This window comes from Culicoides brevitarsis, chromosome 2 (genome assembly GCF_036172545.1).
Source record: "Culicoides brevitarsis isolate CSIRO-B50_1 chromosome 2, AGI_CSIRO_Cbre_v1, whole genome shotgun sequence".
Classification (NCBI taxonomy): domain Eukaryota; kingdom Metazoa; phylum Arthropoda; class Insecta; order Diptera; family Ceratopogonidae; genus Culicoides; species Culicoides brevitarsis.
This window is the reverse complement of record NC_087086.1, coordinates 4,036,761-4,054,472: the sequence shown is the minus strand read 5'-3', so window position 1 is coordinate 4,054,472 and position 17,712 is coordinate 4,036,761. Positions and strand designations below refer to the sequence as shown.

The window sequence follows — 17,712 nt, the reverse complement described above, 5'->3', positions numbered from 1 at the left end:
AAGTTGGAAATCCGATATTTTTGCGGAAAATTACGTCATTTTTGTCTTGTAAAGGGTCGTCGCAGATAATTGAAGTGCTGAAAATGCCTTTTCCGAATTCTGAGAGCGGAATGAAGCTTGAAATGCGGGATTTTTGGGTCATGATCTCTCGTGTTGGAGCCTGAATTTTCAAATTTATTTCGTTACTCCTCAATTTTAATGCAATTTATCACTTTTAATCGTCTCAGAGGAGTATTGACACGTGCAAATGTTTTGTAAACATAACCTCAAAACTCGTTTTTTGTCATTTACGAGTCAACATCACATGTGAATCGTGTGGCTCGGTATTTTTCTCCCTAAAATTTAATTAATTTCGTTAGAAATTAACTTCATTTGAGCCTTTCGAGGTTCATTTTTGCTGAAAATCTTCAAAATTATTAAAAACCTTGCCTGAAAATGGTCAAAAGGTTTCATAAAGTAAGTTTTTGTGAATTTTTTTGTTTTAACAGACCTCGTTTTAATATTTTTTTTGTATTTTTAGTACGATTCCGGTCAAGGAACGCAATATGTTACACGAAAATACGCCTTGCAGAAGCTCCAACTCTCGTTGAACGATTTTCGTCGTCTTTGCATCTTGAAAGGAATTTATCCTCGTGAACCGAAGAATCGTCGCAAGGCTCAACGCGGTGCTACAGACATCAAAATCTTGTATCATCGTAAAGACATCAATTTCCTGCTTCATGATCCGCTAATTTGGACTTTGCGTGATATTAAAATTTGGAATCGTCGTATCAAGTATGCGCATTCGATCAAAGATGCGAAACTCAAGCGTGTTCGTATCGAAAAATATCCGAAAATGAAGCTGGATCACGTCGTGAAGGAACGTTATCCGACATTTATTGATGCCATCAAAGACCTGGATGATTGTTTGACACTTTTGTTCCTGTTCAGCACGTTTCCCGCACTGAAAGTCATCAAAAGAGACGAAACTGCGCTCTGTCGACGGCTTACTGTGGAGTTCATGAACTGGGTTATCGCAGCAAAAGCATTGCGGAAAGTTTTTGTCTCCATTAAGGGATATTATTTCCAAGCGGAGATCAAAGGACAACTCGTGACGTGGATTGTACCGCATTATTATCCCTTCCAACCGCAGTCCAAGAACGAAGTTGACTTCAATATCATGACAGTTTTCACGGAATTTTACACAATTATGCTCGGATTTGTCAATTTTCGTCTTTATCACAGTTTGAACTTGATTTATCCGCCGCGTTTTAATGTTCAACTTGACTCCGAGGCAAGTCAAACCGACGAAAATACATTTGTCTCTGAACGAATCGCCGCTTTAACAGTCGATTTAATGAAAACTGCTGAAAATCCCGACGGCGAAACCCCAATGGAAGACGAAGAAGAACTCGATTTGCAACTTTTTGCCGGAGAAGGCGACACAGAAAAACTCCAAAAGCTCAAAGAGGAAAGTAATAGCTTGAAACGTCTTCAAAATTTGTTCAAAGGACTCAAATTTTTCATCAATCGAGAAGTCCCGCGGGAGCCTCTTGTCTTCATTATTCGTTGTTTCGGCGGAAAAGTCTCTTGGGACAAAAATATCTTCATTGGAGCGACTTTTGATGAGGATGATGAAACAATTACACATCAAATAGTCGATCGCCCGAATATGGATAAGAAATACATTTCGCGAGATTATGTGCAACCTCAATGGATTTTTGATTCAGTGAATCAACGAAAACTTCTTCCAACGAACAAATATTTCATTGGAGTGACGTTGCCGCCTCATTTATCGCCGTTTGTTAAAGCAGGAGCTGACGATTACGTTCCGTTGGAGGAAAAAGCACTTCGGGATCCGAGTCTTGTTGAGAAGCATGTGCCTTCGGATGAAGAAGTTTCGAGTGATGAAGAAGAAGAAGTTGCGCAGAAGGAAAATCAAGAGGAAAATGACGAAGTACAGATGGATTATGCGTTGGAACAAGCCTTTAAAGAAGAATTAGAAGACGAGAATGAGGAGGAAAGTGAGGAAGAAGAAGAAGAAACTGAGCCTGTGCAAAAGACTGCGGAACAAATTGCAGCTGAAAAGGTAAGATTTCTTTTTGAAAAATATTTTTTTGAACTTAAAATCTCTTAAATTTGAGAAAAAATTGAAATTTTGACAAATTTTTGAATTAAATTTTAATTTTTTAAATATTGAAATTACAAAAATTTAAAAAAAAATGATTTTTTACTGTTGCTCTTCTAAAAAATTTAGAAAAATTTTACCTAATATTTTTTTCAAAAAAAATAAAAAAAAATTATTTTTAAAATTTTTCATCAAAAAAAATGAATTACAAAATTTTAAATTAAAATTTTTCACTCAAAATAATTTATTTGAAAAAAAATAAGAAATTATTTAAAATTTTTTAAAGATTTTTTTTAAATTTATTTATAAAAATCTTTATGTTAAAAAATTTTTTTGAAGTTGAAATATTTTTTTTTGAATTCATTTTTTGCTCTTGTAAATTTTACAAGAAAAAATTTTGAAAAATTTTTAAAAATCATTTTTTGTTATTTTATAAAATTTTAAATAATAATTTAATTTTTAATTAAATTAAAATTTAATTTTTAATTAAATGAAAATTTAATTTTTAATTAAATTAAATTAAAAAATTTTTTAATTCCAATTTTTTCATATTTAAAAAAAATCTAAAAAATTCAAAGAATAAAATTTTAATATTTTTTTTATTTTTATTTTTTTTTTTTTTGAATTGTAGAAAGAAAAAATGGCTGTCAAGCCCGGAAAAGTTCACAAAGAAGATCCGAAGAAACGTCGAAAGCTGAAGGAGCAAGAAGGCAACTTGATGGCACGAATGGTAAAACCGCGTCACAAGAAACTCTACCACAAACTCCTGAAAGAACGCAAAACGAAGACAAAAGAAGTGACTTTGTTGCAAAAGAAACGAAAGGACATCGAGGCACAGGAGAAACAGGACCGACGAGCGCAGCTCAAAGCAGCGAAACGAAAAGCAAAAGCCTAAAAAGTTATTTTTTTTATGATTTTCTTTCATTTTTTTGCTATTAATAATTAAATTCAAAGTAATACTTATCCTAATTAACTCGTTTTAACTGTTAAATGATATTTTCTGGTCCTAAAATTTTAACTTTTTTTTTTCTCACAAATAATTCATTAACCATGTTCCCTAAAGGATTTTAACGATTTTTTTTTCTTTTTCAAGAAGTTCAATAGTCAAGTGCCCATTCATTTTCCGCCAAGAACGCGTCAATAACCTCTTTCATCGCGAAATTCGGAATTAATTGATCTTGCTGCAATTTAACACGAGTAACGGGATCAAAATGACCCACACGTTGCAAATGCTCCTCGATGTCTTTTCTCTCGTACGTGATGCCCGATGGCGTAACGACAGGTTCCTGAAGTATTTCAAAGCTGATTTTGCCACATAAGTAGTCGGGAACTTCGCGTTTCTGTAGAGAAAAAAAAGTGAAAAAAATTAAATTTGAGACAAAAAAATGAATTTTTTGCTTACTCGACGTTTTTCATCGACTTTCGCAAAAATATTATTTAATTCCGTTTTGCGATTTTTGAATTCTTCTTCCAATTCTGCGCATTTTTCTTTAATTTTTTCCTCATTCTCGTTCTCGTCTAGTTTAATTTTGGACAGTCTTGATTCTAAATCGTCTTGCATCAATCTAAAAAAATAAATTTATGAGTTTCGATGAGTCACAGCGACAAATATGGCACGTTAACGAGACACTTACTTGTTCAAATAACTCTGCAACTCGATTTCTTGACAAATTCGTTTCTCTTCTTGAATCTGGAATTTCTTTTTACGTGCGAGACGTAGTTGCGACGCGATATCGTCTCCGAAATTCAAGCGTTGTTCCTTTGCTAAATCGTGTGCTGCGAAGATTTTTCATGAAAAATTCAATTTTTCACGAAAAAATTACGAAATTTACCTCTCTGCAGATGTTTTATCGCCTCATCGTAGTACTCCAACTCCATCAGACTCAATCCCAGAAAAAAATGACCTTTGATGAGATTTTGATCCATCTCGAGGGCTTTTCGACAATCCTGACAGGCGCTTTCCCATCGCTTCATCTTGATGTGACACAAAGCGCGATTCGTGAAATAAGTCCCGTTTGTCGGATTTTTAATCTGTTCAAAATGGAAACGAGTGAAAAGTCAATAATAGCATTAAACAACAATTTAACAAAGCGAGGGGAGCGCTTATGATGTCACCCAACGACGTGTTTATTGTTTTTTTCTCGCTCAAAATAACAATTGTCGTCGTCGTAAGAAATGACGAGGAAATTAATCCAATTTAATTTTTTTTTTTAAACTTACAATTGCCTTCGTGTAACAATTTACAGCTTCCTCATATTTGCGAGCAGAAAAAAGGCGATTGCCTTGATCCTTTAGCTCTGTATCCGTCAAATTAGCAGTCGAATAGACGTGCTTCGACATTTTGTTCCTAAAATGAAATGAAAAAAATTCCAGAGACTGATAAACAAAGAAATCCAAAATTTGTGATTACCTTAATTTGTCGGTAATTTCCAGTTTTACGGAGTTCTTTGCGACACGTTCAACGAAAAAATGACGAGATGTTCTTCAATTGACACGAAAAACGTTCCTTTTGTCGCTACGAGTTGCTGGAAAAGATGAAAACTCGGGAAATTTGGAGACGAAGTTTGTTGTTTTTCTTCTTTTTTTGAGACGAATGAAAGTGATAAACAAATGTCAAATAGTTAAATTTCAGGTCTGTGGCGTAAAAATATTAAAATAGGGCAATAAATAAAGAAAATATTTTTTCAATTTCAATTTTTTGGCAGTTTTGAGTTATAAAATGAATAAATATGATAAATTAGAGCCCTCTGACAAATTTTTATCCAATTGGAGCAAGATTTGACAAAAATTGCTTTGACACAGTTTTTGACATAGTTTTTCTTTTGATTTAGTTTTCAAAATAAAACTATGTCAAAGAAATTTTTTTTTTTCAGTTTCAATTTTTTGGCAGTTTTGAGTTATAAAATGAATAAATATGATAAATTAGAGCCCTCTGACAAATTTTTATCCATTTGGAGCAAGATTTGACAAAAATTGCTTTGACACAGTTTTTGACACAGTTTTTGACATAGTTTTTCTCTTGATTTAGTTTTCAAAATAAAACTATGTCAAAGAAAAAATTTTTTTTCAGTTTCAATTTTTTGGCAGTTTTGAGTTATAAAATGATTAAAAATGATAAATTAGAGCCCTCTGACAAATTTTTATCCATTTGGAGCAAGATTTGACAAAAATTGCTTTGACACAGTTTTTGACACAGTTTTTGACATAGTTTTTCTCTTGATTTAGTTTTCAAAATAAAACTATGTCAAAGAAAAAATTTTTTTTCAGTTTCAATTTTTTGGCAGTTTTGAGTTATAAAATGAATAAATATGATAAATTAGAGCCCTCTGACACATTTTCATCCATTTGGAGCAAGATTTGACAAAAATTGCTTTGACACAGTTTTTGACACAGTTTTTGACATAGTTTTTCTCTTGATTTAGTTTTCAAAATAAAACTATGTCAAAGAAAAAATTTTTTTCAGTTTCAATTTTTTGGCAGTTTTGAGTTATAAAATGATTAAAAATGATAAATTAGAGCCCTCTGACAAATTTTTATCCATTTGGAGCAAGATTTGACAAAAATTGCTTTGACACAGTTTTTGACACAGTTTTTTTGCTCTTGATTTAGTTTTCAAAACAAAACTATGTCAAAGAAAAAATTTTTTTCAGTTTCAATTTTTTGGCAGTTTTGAGTTATAAAATGATTAAAAATGATAAATTAGAGCCCTCTGACAAATTTTTATCCATTTGGAGCAAGATTTGACAAAAATTGCTTTGACACAGTTTTTGACATAGTTTTTCCTTGATTTAGTTTTCAAAATAAAACTATGTCAAAGAAAAAATTTTTTTTCAGTTTCAATTTTTTGGCAGTTTTGAGTTATAAAATGAATAAATATGATAAATTAGAGCCCTCTGACAAATTTTTATCCATTTGGAGCAAGATTTGACAAAAATTGCTTTGACACAGTTTTTGACACAGTTTTTGACATAGTTTTTCTCTTGATTTAGTTTTCAAAATAAAACTATGTCAAAGAAAAAATTTTTTTCAGTTTCAATTTTTTGGCAGTTTTGAGTTATAAAATGATTAAAAATGATAAATTAGAGCCCTCTGACAAATTTTTATCCATTTGGAGCAAGATTTGACAAAAATTGCTTTGACACAGTTTTTGACACAGTTTTTTTGCTCTTGATTTAGTTTTTAAAACAAAACTATGTCAAAGAAAAAATTTTTTTCAGTTTCAATTTTTTGGCAGTTTTGAGTTATAAAATGAATAAATATGATAAATTAGAGCCCTCTGACAAATTTTTATCCATTTGGAGCAAGATTTGACAAAAATTGCTTTGACACAGTTTTTCTCTTGATTTAGTTTTCAAAACAAAACTATGTCAAAGAAAAAAAATTTTTTTTTTCAGTTTCAATTAAGTTTTGAATAAAATGAAAAAATAAATTAGAAAAATTTTTATCCATTTGGAGCAAGATTTTGATATATGTACTTTTGCTCTTGATATAAATATTTAATTTAAAAAAATCTCTTCACAGATATTTCAATTAATTTCAATAAATTTTAAAATAAATCAAAAAATATTTTGTTGAAAAATATTTTTTACAAAATTGAAAAAAAAATTACAAAACTTATTAAATTTATTAATTATTTAAAAAAAATATCAGAAATAAAATTTTAAAATCAAAAAATAAAAAAATATTCTTTAAAAGGCAATTGAATTTTTTTTTAGCTACATACCTTCTCGATTTCGAATATTTGACGGCTTTTAAGTGTATCGATGTTCGTATGGCGGAACTTTTTTGAAAAAAATCACGTGAAATTACTTACAAATCTGTATTACGTTTGCGGTACAGCTGATTTTGATTATCTCGAAATTGGTTAAAGGTCAAACAAGATGTAATCTAGTTTATTTTATAAATTGAGTGATTTGTTGATGCATCAATCCATTACTTGCGGGCATTGTTTCGAGTCAAGATGTCTCAAATTAATAAATTTTGTTTGATTTTCTGTGGTAATTTTTTAAAATTTTTATTTTTTTCATTAAAATTTTCTTATTTTTACTTTCAGCGATCGTTTTTCAATCAACATTTGCTGCTTTTTCTCCTTTTGGATACTTGCATGATGCTTCTCGTGATTGTCAGACCGAATATCAGTACTATTACAAACACATAAAAGCCGATAATTCCATCGCACATGACTTCAAATGCGAAATTAGAGTACGAGAAGATCCTGATTTCAACAATTCTCTTCTTTTTAGTTTCGCAAAAACGCGTCGTTTGACTCCGTATCCCGTGAGAGTCGTTTTTAACGACGATGGAAAGTTCAACAGGACCGAATTCGACGTTAATGAAAACGAATTCTCGTATTCGACGAAAAAGGCGATTCTTTTGTCAGCTCAGATGGATTATCGCAGAGTCAAAGAGGCAAAAGAAGATGAGAGTTTCAAGACTTTGTTGGATGGAAAGACAAAAAATTGCAATATAACGGTTGATGTAAAGCTTTACAATGCAAATCAGTTCAAAGTTGAGGCAAGTAGGAATTTTACGGAATGCACGGGAACGGAGAAATATGATGATTTTCCGAAATATAAGACGGATAGCACGAAAAATTGGGAAATTTTCTTCGATGAGGGAAAAATGACGAATTTTGTGATGATGGCGATTAAAGTGCATGATGTATTTCCGGATAAAAATGTGAATATCAGAAGCGGATTTGTGTATAAGAAATGTAAGAAAGTGAAGGAAGATTGGGATACAACTTTGTTGATGGATGATAATGAAACTGCTTTGTTTGTGCCATTATTGGAGAAATAAATAAATATTTTTTTAAAAGATAATTTTTGATTTTTTTTATTGTCTAAAAAATATTAAAAAAATTATTTAAAAAAAAATATTAAAAAAAATTTTAATTATTAAAAAAATTATTTAAAAAAAATTATTAAAATATTTATTTAAAAAAAATTATTAAAATTTTTATTTAAAAAAAAAAATAATTTTTTATTTGTAATTAAAATTTTTATTTAAAAAAAAATATTAAAATTTAAAAAAAAAATAATTAAAATTTTTTATTTAAAAAAAAATATTAAAATTTTTATTTTGGTAAAAATATTAAAATTATTATTTTGATAAAAATATTAAAAAAATTTATTAAAATTTTTCATTTTCGCCTAAAAAATTTAGTTTAATTTTTAAATATTTTTTTTAATTAATGTTTATTAATTAAATTTTTTAATAATAATTTTTTATTTTATTTTTTTTTTTTTAATGAAAAAATAATTTTTTCTATTTTCGTCTAAAAAAGTTGATTAAAAAAATGTTTCGATGTTTTCGAAGAAATGTTCGAAGAAATGGTGTCGAAGTAATTTTATTTTTTTTTTTTCAAAGACAAAATCAAATCTTTTAAAACTTTTAATAGGTAAAATAAAAAAAACATTTTTTTAGTTATTATAATTTTTTTTATTCCAACACAGTTATTGCGTGTTGACGATCTAACACATTTAAATATTTTTTAATAACTTAGAACTTTTCCGTACCCACGTTAATTTAATGGGATTCTTCGTAGCAAACACCGTGATATTTGTAATGATCAACATCAGTAGTGATGACACGAACAATATGTCCATCGTAGGTCCAGATCATGCCGTATTGTGGGATGGTAAAGAAGATCGAGTCGTTAACGTAGAACATTTCCAAGCCGAACAATTCGTTGTCTTCATATGGTGTCGCCATGTATTGCAACATCTTATCGTCTGTGGTAAATTGGAATTTAGCGGGACCATAAGTATGCTCAACATCAACATTTGGAGTAACAATAACCCAATGTCCGTTGACGACGAATTTGACAGCCTGAGAAAAAAATTTTTTTTTAAGAATTTTTGAAAAAAAAATTTTTTTTTTTTGAACTTACAACTTGATCGTGATCATGTTCGTTTTCGACTTTGTGAACGTAAACGCCCCATGTGTAGTTGGTTGGTGCGCTGGCAGCATACAATTGCCATTCCTTGGTTGGGAATTTAGCAAGATGATGATGAGGCAAATAGTGTTCGGGCTCGTGTGGGTAAATAGCGCAAACTTGGTATTCGTTCAAGAATTTGACCCAACGGAAGTAGCTGAAATTATAAAATAAAATTTTTAAAATAAATAAATAAATTAAATGAACAAATTTTTTAATTAAAAATTTCTAAATTAATAAAAATAAATCTAAAATTTTATAAAAAATTTATTGAACAAAAAATTTAAAAAAAAATCGCAGAACAATTTTTTTAAGTGAAAGTTAAAAAAAAATTTGATTTTTTTCATTAATTTTTTTTTTAAATATTTAAATTTTTTAGATAAAATTTAAATACAATACAAAAAATACAAAATTAGATAAAAAAATTAAAAAATTAAAATTTTTTAAACAAAATATTTGAAAAATTAAATTTTTTTAATAAATTTAAAAATAAAAAAAAAATAATTAAAATTTTGTGATAATTAGAGAATTAAATAAAAATCTTTTTAAATTAAATTAAAACTGAAGGTTGAAATTAATTATTTTTTTAACTTTAAAATTGAAAAGTATGTAAAATAAAAATTTTTGAAAATTTAAAACATATTTTTAAAATGAAATAAAAAAAAAATATTTTTTTTTTGAAAAAATATTTAAAAAGCGAAATAAAAAGAAAACAAAACTTACCTTGGAATATGTAAGCTCTCAGGTTGCGAGAACCACCAGAAGTCGCTAACTGGGAAGTCATCGAAGACATAGCTATGATCGTGATGGCTGACAACGACGTGAGCAACAGGTTCGTGATACGCAATAGGATACAACAAGTCAACAGCAATGCTATCTTCAGCAACATGACGTTCAGCTTCAAACACGTAGCTTGGATTGTACGAAGTCACCAAGAAATGCCAAATGTTATCGAAATAGTATTCGAATTCGGATGGCACATTGACATAATTGATGAAATATTTGTAATGACGCAACGTTGTGTGAGCATACATGCAGTTGTAAGTCGTCTCGTTGTTATGGGACCATGGATAATGAGGTTGGCAATCAGTATAGGTATGAGCATCATCATGATGAACATGTTCTTCCAATTGCTCTTGACTGTATTCGGCGGTGTAATCAACTGAAGCGACAAATTCATCCTTGACGCATTCACGTTCAGCGGAGACGCCATAGTAGAATTTGTAAGCGCCCTCAATCTTCTCATTTTTGTAGGTCTTTTTGCGATCGAAGCACCAATTTGTGTAATAATGTTCTTCATGAGGCTTTCCGGAGAAGTGAACTTCCAATTCGTTGAACAAATGTCCGAATTCGTGATGGAAATGAACTTTGCCGAACCATTCGTTGACAACTTCGGAATCTTTCTTCGTGGAGAAGTTCAATTTGACGTGAACGTGATCGTGAGGCACAACTTCGTGTTCATTGGGGATATGAGGATGATGTTTGTCTTCTTCACGTTCAATCTTGACAGTGAATTCGAAAGTATCAACTGGATGTTCAGTGCAGGGACGAACATAAGCAATCAATCCGCAAGTTCCCTGAGGATGCAAGTAAGCGGATTTGAGGAAATATTGCCAAGCATGAACAGCAAACTTCTTGAATGGCACATGACCGAACTCCTTGACGAAATCGAAAGTCATCTTGGGAATGGCAAGTCCGTGAGATTTCATGTCTTGCGGCGTGTATTCGCAATCGTACATGCCAAAGTAGTATTGAGCTCCATTGAATCGGGTATGAGCATCGAACAATTCAGTGTTATGTTTGAAGTGATCTCCCTTTGTCACAGTAACGTATTGTTTGCAATCTTTGCAGGTATGGGCAAGAACATCAGAGTTTTTGTCAGGGACAGAATAAACTTGAGATTTGACATGGGTCTTAACTCCAAAGACGTTGTAGATCTCGGTAGCTTGTTTCTCCATGACAACCTTGAAGGATTGCGTCTTGTAGTTGACTGTCAATTGGTAGTTCAATGGAACATTAGCATCAAAGGCATAAACGCGACGAACTCCTTGGGTATAAGCGCCCAAAGGATTGTACATGCGAACTCCATAAGTAGCGTGATTCCAGATACGGAAATATTTGGATGTCTTGATGGTAACTTGGGTATCTTCAGGTTTGTAAACAGGCACTTCCGATTTGAATTGATACACAACGGGCGAATATTTGTAGAATTGGGCAGTGAAACCAGCATCAGTTGGCACAATAACCTCCTTTTGCACGGTATATTGGATTCCGGTGACGAAATACTTCAACATTGTGATCATCTTGAAGAAGTCAGCAGTGAAGATGCCCTTGATGTCTTCTTCGGTGAAGTATTTGACGAAGACAACTTGATCGTGATGCGTCACAATGATTTCAACGTGCACAGGTTCGCCAGTTTTCTTGAACAAGTGTCCCTTGAAGGTTTCGGGCGAGAAAGTAACCAAGTCGGAGAAGAAGGTTTCAACTGGATATTCAATACCTTCGAATTTCACGTGAACCGCCAAGTTGTTGTAATAGTAGTTGCTGACATGACTATCGAAACGCATGAAAACTTGGTTGATTTCGTTGGTTTTTTCGTTGGCAATGCTGTTTCCGTAAACGGAGAATCCGACGCCATAGTCTTCATCGATGTAATCACGGATCCAGGCGCTTGTGCCGACATCTACAGGAGCATTTTGGAAGTATTGTTCAACTTGTTCGGCGAATGAGGTTATGTTGGTACGGATGTCGCAGTAGATCTCGCTGTGAGCCAAATTCTTGACAGCAGTGTAGAAGAAGTTGTACAAATGGGGGCAATGGACCGTTTGCATGTATTGGAAGATGTAGTACAATTGTTGGGTGCTTGAAGTTGCCATCAATCCTTTCAAAGCGGCGACGCGCAATTCAATGTGCAACGATTTGTCGACGAGAACAGGCCAGAAGATCTCGAAAGCTTCAACGTGCTTGTCTTGCAATGGATGGATGATGTTCCAGATGGCATGAACGCGCAAATGGCGGTCATAGGGGAAGACTTCTTCGCCATGAACAATAGGCACGAACAATTTGTAAACGGATCCGATACGAATGTTGGCCAAACCTTGCAACCAAACGAGTTTCTCTTCGTATTTGGTAGCAGTTGTCAAGTGAGTATAGTATTCCTTGATGTATTTCTCCAAAACGGGCGATTCTTCGTGATCTTTGTACGTTTCGTAGATCAAAGTAGCATAAGTCAAGACAGCAGCATGATGAACTTCAGGCTTGACTTTTCCCTCCAAATGGATGAGTTCTTCCAATTCAGTCAAAACTTTTTCGGTATGAACGTGCATGTTGATGCCCAAAGTATACAACATAGCAGCAGCAATGTAATCTTTCGTCTTGTTGGCAACAACCAAGTTCTTCACGAACAACGCTGATGGGCGAGTTCCAACATTAGGCAAGATTTTGTAGAACATTTCCAAGGCGACAACATCTTTGGGTTGCGTGTTCTTAACCAAAATAGCGTAAACTTTGTCGAAATGCTCAACATCGAAGTATTTCATGAACTTGACGATGCGACTAATGACAAGACCTTCCTTGGTATGAGGAGCAGTATTTTCAAAGTTGATCGTTTGAACGTATTCGACAGCTTCGTGGAACATCTCGACGACTTTCGTGACGTACGATTCGACATCGACAACTTTGCGACCGAAAGTGTAATCGGGCACGTTCATCAATTCATCGACATGAGGCATGCGGAAGTAGACTGGGTAGTAAACGACAAAGCTGCTGACATCGATAGTTTCTTCGGGCTTGACGTACTTGACAAATTCGAAGGTTTGGTTGACATAAACGACTTGCAAGTTTTCTTGAACCTTCAAGGGGTAGACGAAGATTTGCGATGACGAATGGATTTCTTCCAAAACTCCCTCTTTGGTGACATGGAAGACCTTCTTGTTGGGTGTGCGGTAACTGTCGTCGTGATCTTCGTGGCATTGATGGGCAACAACGTTCGTGTAAACGTCTTTGTACTCGCCATCGCAGTGTTTCGGGTCGAAGTATTTCGTGATGACATATTCCTTTTCGTGAGGTACGACGGAATAGGAGACATCGCAAACGCCGTAGATCGTGTGTTCGGTTACGTGGAAGGCATATGGGTGTTTCTTGGCTTCTTTGACGACGCGAGCATAGTCCAATTGAACCATGGAGGCGATGGCTTTCTTCAAGTTGTAGGTCCATTCGGGTTCGTCTTTTTGGAACATGATGTCATGCACCAAACCGGATTCGGAATAGCCAACGTAGAAGGGTGTCAAGTAGGCTTCGGATTCTTTGGGAAGAGGAACCCATCCATCGACGTCGTGATGGTAGAATTCAACTTCGCCGTTATAGGCGTAGATTTCGACGTTCTTCAACCAGTAGATTGTTCCGTTGCCAGCTTTGTCTGTGAAATGAAAAGGTAAATTTTATTATTTGTTATTTAATTTAATTTTTTTATTTTAGATTTTTTGATATATTTACTAAAATTTTGAAAATTATTTAACACAAAATTCTAATTAATTCAAACCAAGCAAAAAAAATGTTTTTCAAATATTAAAAATTTTACAAAACCCAATTTTAAAGCTTTTTGTTTTTTTTATTTTGACTTGATTTAATTCAAATAGTTAAAAAAAAATTTTTTGATTAAAAATTCAAAAAAATCAAATTAAAAAAAAATTATTTTTAGTCTTGAATTTTAATTTAATTTTTTATTTTCTTTCATTAAAAATTCATAAAAATTAATTAATTTCGAAAAATTAAATATTAAATATATAATTTAAAAATTAAAATTCAATTTATTACATTTTATTATTTTTTTTCTTATTTTTTAATTCAATTGGGTATTTTTTACGTGAAAAATAGATTTAAAAAAAATTATTCAAAAAAAAAGAAAATTTTTGAAAATTTATTTTTTTTTAGTTCAATTATTAAAATTATTTTTAGAAATTTAATTTTATTTTTTTTTTATGTCAAAAATTATAAAAATTTAATTAAAATACTTTTTAATGCAAAAATTAAAATTTTTTTAAAAAATTTTAATTTAATTTAAAAATACATTTATTTATTAATTTAAAAATTTTTTATACAAAAAAATTTATTTAAAAGCATAAAAAAATTAATTGGAAAAAAGTAAAAATTATTTTTTTTTAATTTGTTATTTTAAAATTTTATTTTTTTAGAAAATTTCCAAAAAAATAACTTACCATTACGAATGTGCAAGTCACCGCGCAATTTGAATTGCGATGCGGTAACGTGTGGATCAATCACGGCAGTACGAACATCGGATTCGTATTTGAAGACAACCTCATCATGTCCATCTCCGTGGAGGAAAAAGACATCATAGGCGCATGCTACAGCCAATAAGGCCGATACTGCAAGAAATATTCAAAAAAATATTTTAATTCACTTTTTTCACTTTTATTTCATCTTTTTGCACTTACACACTAAGAAAACCTTCATTTTTTGCCAAATTCTTATTCACTACTTTTTGCTCTCCCGCTAACGGCAAATTAAAAAGTGACAAAAATTCTCAAGAACGACACCTTTTATAGGTTTCTTCTTGCGACACACGAGAGGACTTCGTGAAATTATCTAATCTTATTTTTTTCGGTTCTTATGCAAGAATTGTTCGGAAGAATAAAAAAAAATCGCAAAGATAGTAAAAATTTATGTCCAATTATATTATTTTTTATTGTCTTTAATCTACTTTCTTCGGTTTCCATGCAAGAGATTATTAAGAATTATCGAAGTTCGCGCATGAAAAGTTCTCGATTAAATTATGTTTTGACGGTGAATTAGAAAAAAACAATTTTTTTCGCAGAATAATTTAAAAAAATACTTTATTAACTTTTGTTTTATCAATATTTGCCATAGTTAATGAGCGCCATTCCATTAATAATGACCTCATCTTTTGTTTGTTTAAACTGATCGCCCACAGGAATCGCATCCTCAGCTGTCGTCGTTGTCGAGTCAGGCCAAACTTGCTTCAGGAAACAAGCATAAGTGTTGTAAGCGCGTTCACACGGCGTTTTATATGGGACTTCACGACATGCCGCGATCCATCCTTCAAGTTTTTCCGGCGGAAAAATCGTTTTTGGCAACAATTTCTTCAAACGCTCCTCATCGATGTCGGCTTTTTCGTTCATTATGCGAACCGCTGTGTAAACACACTTGACAAAACATTGCGCTTCCTCGTCAGAACGATCCAAATATCCCTTGATGAGTCGATTTGCGTCACTTTTGGGGAAATTTAATTCTTTGAACAAGCTCTACTGTGTTTCAGGAGATCAATTCGTTCGCGTCGCGTTGGTCGAGGACGAGAATTCGTCTCATCAGCAACGACAAAGAATAAAATTGCCGAAAAAATGAAGAAATAATGCAAGTGCGACATTGTAAGAGACAAAAATGATACTGAAACGCTCTGAAAAAAAGAGATTTCGAAGAAAGTGGATAAAAAATCGGCGATAAAAACACGTTTGAAGGTAAGTTGCGTACGTTACATGTACAGAAACGACCAAAAATTGAAAAAAATCGAAAGTGCTTAAATATTTGTTTAACATTTTATAGGTTGGCCCGTTACTGAAAGCGGAAAAAATTAAAAATTGATGCATTTTTTCATCTTTCATGCACTCTAAAGCCCTTTTTATGTCAAAAAAATGCATAATTTCTAATACTTTTTTTCAGTCTCGCTCCGAAAGTCATCGACGATGTCCCGATTTTTTGTGATTTTTGTCATTTTCATCGCTTTAACGCACGCTGCTCCCAAAAAAGACAACCGAAATAAAGTTAAAGATGCAAGTGTCTCCGAATACATTCGTCAAGCAAGAAAATGTCAACGCTCCGTTAAACTCCAAAACCCCGAAGGGAACAATTTGATGCGTTTCCGCTTGAATCCCGACAAAAACAACGAAGCTCATGTCAATTACTACGTTTGCATGTTCAAAACACTCGGAGTTTTTGACGAAAATGGTGTCGCGCCGGAGGACATGTCAATAATTGAGAAGAAAATTCCCCCAAAATATCAAAATCTTGTAAGTTTTAACTGAAAAAAATAAAATTTCATTAAAATTTTATTAAAAATTTTTTTTTAGATCATGGGTTGGCTCAATGTTTGCATTGATGAGCCTGGAAATGACATCCGTGAAAGAGCATTTAATATTTTTAGCTGCATTTATAGCGAAAAGCAAACGACAGGAAGTCTCGACATTTGTGAGGATGATGAAAAACTTTGCAAATGACGACGACGACGAGACAAACAAAGTAATAAGAAACGGAGAAAGCAAAAAAATTAAGATAACCTTGGACTTGAAGATTTTTTTTTTCGTTTTGTTATCATCGTTCTACTAATTTATTCGTGTGTGTTACATAAAAAAAAGTTACCTTGAATGAATTTTTGTCTACTATGCCGAAAAAAAGAAAGTCATTAACCTTTTTTTTATTATTTATATTTTATTATCATTTATTATTTTTTTTTTGCTTTCCTTATGAATCGATATAATTTAATATTTATCCTTTTTTTAAATTAATTATTTTTTTTTTATTATTTAATATTATAGTCATTTAATTATTTATGCTATATTTTTTAATATTTAAATTTTTTTTCGATAATAATAATAATAAATAATTTGATATTTTTTATTATTTCAACCTTAATCTTTAGTATTTTTATTTAGTTATTATTATTATCATCCTGTCTCGACTTCAATTTTTTTTCTGTTAACGTAAATTTGTTGGAATTATTTTTTTTACTCAGGAAAACTTTCATTTCATTTATTGTAATTTTTTTATATTTACACAAAAAATGATCAAAACTCGTTTAAAAACTTTTTTTTTTTGCTTGATTTGATATGGAACTTGTCAATATGTATATTAATCGATGATATGGTGAGTTGATTGCTGTTAATTATTTATTTTAATTGGATATGACCTGTTTTTATTGTTTTCTGATCCGTTATTTTTTATTTTTAAAAATTTTCCCGAACAAAAAATGTAAAATTGAATTTTTTGTGTAAAAAAATTCAGAGAAAGCCAAGTTTTATAGTTTTTTTTTTTAAGTTTATGTATGTAGCAATATAATGTTAAGTTTAAATTTAATAATAATAATTAGTTTTTTTTTCTTTTTTAAGATTAGATTAATGTTATAGATATAAGTAATAAATGTTTTTTTTTATTTAAATTTAATTTTTTATTTCATTGGAAGACATTTCATATATCAATTTACGTTAAACATACTTTCTTTGTCATTCAGTGCTGTTTTTTACAATTAATATAGTTTTTCCTCTATTTTGTAGATACAACGAATTTTTTAATAATTATTATTATTTTTATTAATTTTTTTATGCCGAAAATTCATCATCACGGAAATTTTATTTCGAAAGAGTATAACATCATTTTAGTTTACAATTTTCTTTTCACTAAATATTTACATAAATTTATAATTATTTTTTAATTTTAATCAGGAATGTTAATATATTAATATTATATTAACAACATTGTATAGATATATTTTTTTAATTTAATTAATATAATAATAATTAATTTTAATTAATTAATGCTCAAAAGAAGATGTCTTTTTTTGTATTTACACAGCAGATTTTTTTACAATTATTTTTTTTTTAAATTTAATTATTAGATTTTTTTAAGAATTAATAGAAGA

The 17,712-nt window shown here is 31.1% G+C and overlaps 4 protein-coding genes across 4 annotated transcripts; 2 read left to right on the top strand and 2 right to left on the bottom strand.

The window, feature by feature from the left end:
• Positions 1–302: 302 nt before the first annotated feature.
• On the top strand, positions 303–3,294 carry LOC134828364 (pescadillo homolog). Its single transcript, XM_063841310.1, has 3 exons — positions 303–456; positions 521–2,068; positions 2,739–3,294. Exons 1-3 carry the CDS (start codon positions 436–438, stop codon positions 3,000–3,002), a joined length of 1,833 nt encoding a protein of 610 aa, XP_063697380.1. The 5' UTR covers positions 303–435; the 3' UTR covers positions 3,003–3,294.
• Positions 3,205–4,686, bottom strand: LOC134828365 (E3 ubiquitin-protein ligase CHIP). The gene is made up of 6 exons (XM_063841311.1): positions 4,518–4,686; positions 4,328–4,454; positions 3,940–4,138; positions 3,742–3,883; positions 3,510–3,672; positions 3,205–3,447 (listed from the first exon to the last, which is right to left on the bottom strand). The coding sequence occupies exons 2-6, from the start codon at positions 4,445–4,447 to the stop codon at positions 3,205–3,207; spliced, it is 867 nt and encodes a 288-aa protein (XP_063697381.1). The 5' UTR covers positions 4,448–4,454; positions 4,518–4,686.
• Positions 4,687–6,978: 2,292 nt separating this feature from the next.
• Positions 6,979–7,929, top strand: LOC134830849 (uncharacterized). The gene is made up of 2 exons (XM_063844448.1): positions 6,979–7,104; positions 7,161–7,929. The coding sequence occupies exons 1-2, from the start codon at positions 7,068–7,070 to the stop codon at positions 7,904–7,906; spliced, it is 783 nt and encodes a 260-aa protein (XP_063700518.1). The 5' UTR covers positions 6,979–7,067; the 3' UTR covers positions 7,907–7,929.
• A 643-nt stretch (positions 7,930–8,572) lies between these two features.
• Positions 8,573–14,527, bottom strand: LOC134832688 (uncharacterized). Its single transcript, XM_063846799.1, has 5 exons — positions 14,498–14,527; positions 14,261–14,428; positions 9,768–13,461; positions 9,000–9,201; positions 8,573–8,938 (listed from the first exon to the last, which is right to left on the bottom strand). Exons 1-5 carry the CDS (start codon positions 14,514–14,516, stop codon positions 8,636–8,638), a joined length of 4,386 nt encoding a protein of 1,461 aa, XP_063702869.1. The 5' UTR covers positions 14,517–14,527; the 3' UTR covers positions 8,573–8,635.
• Positions 14,528–17,712: the final 3,185 nt, after the last annotated feature.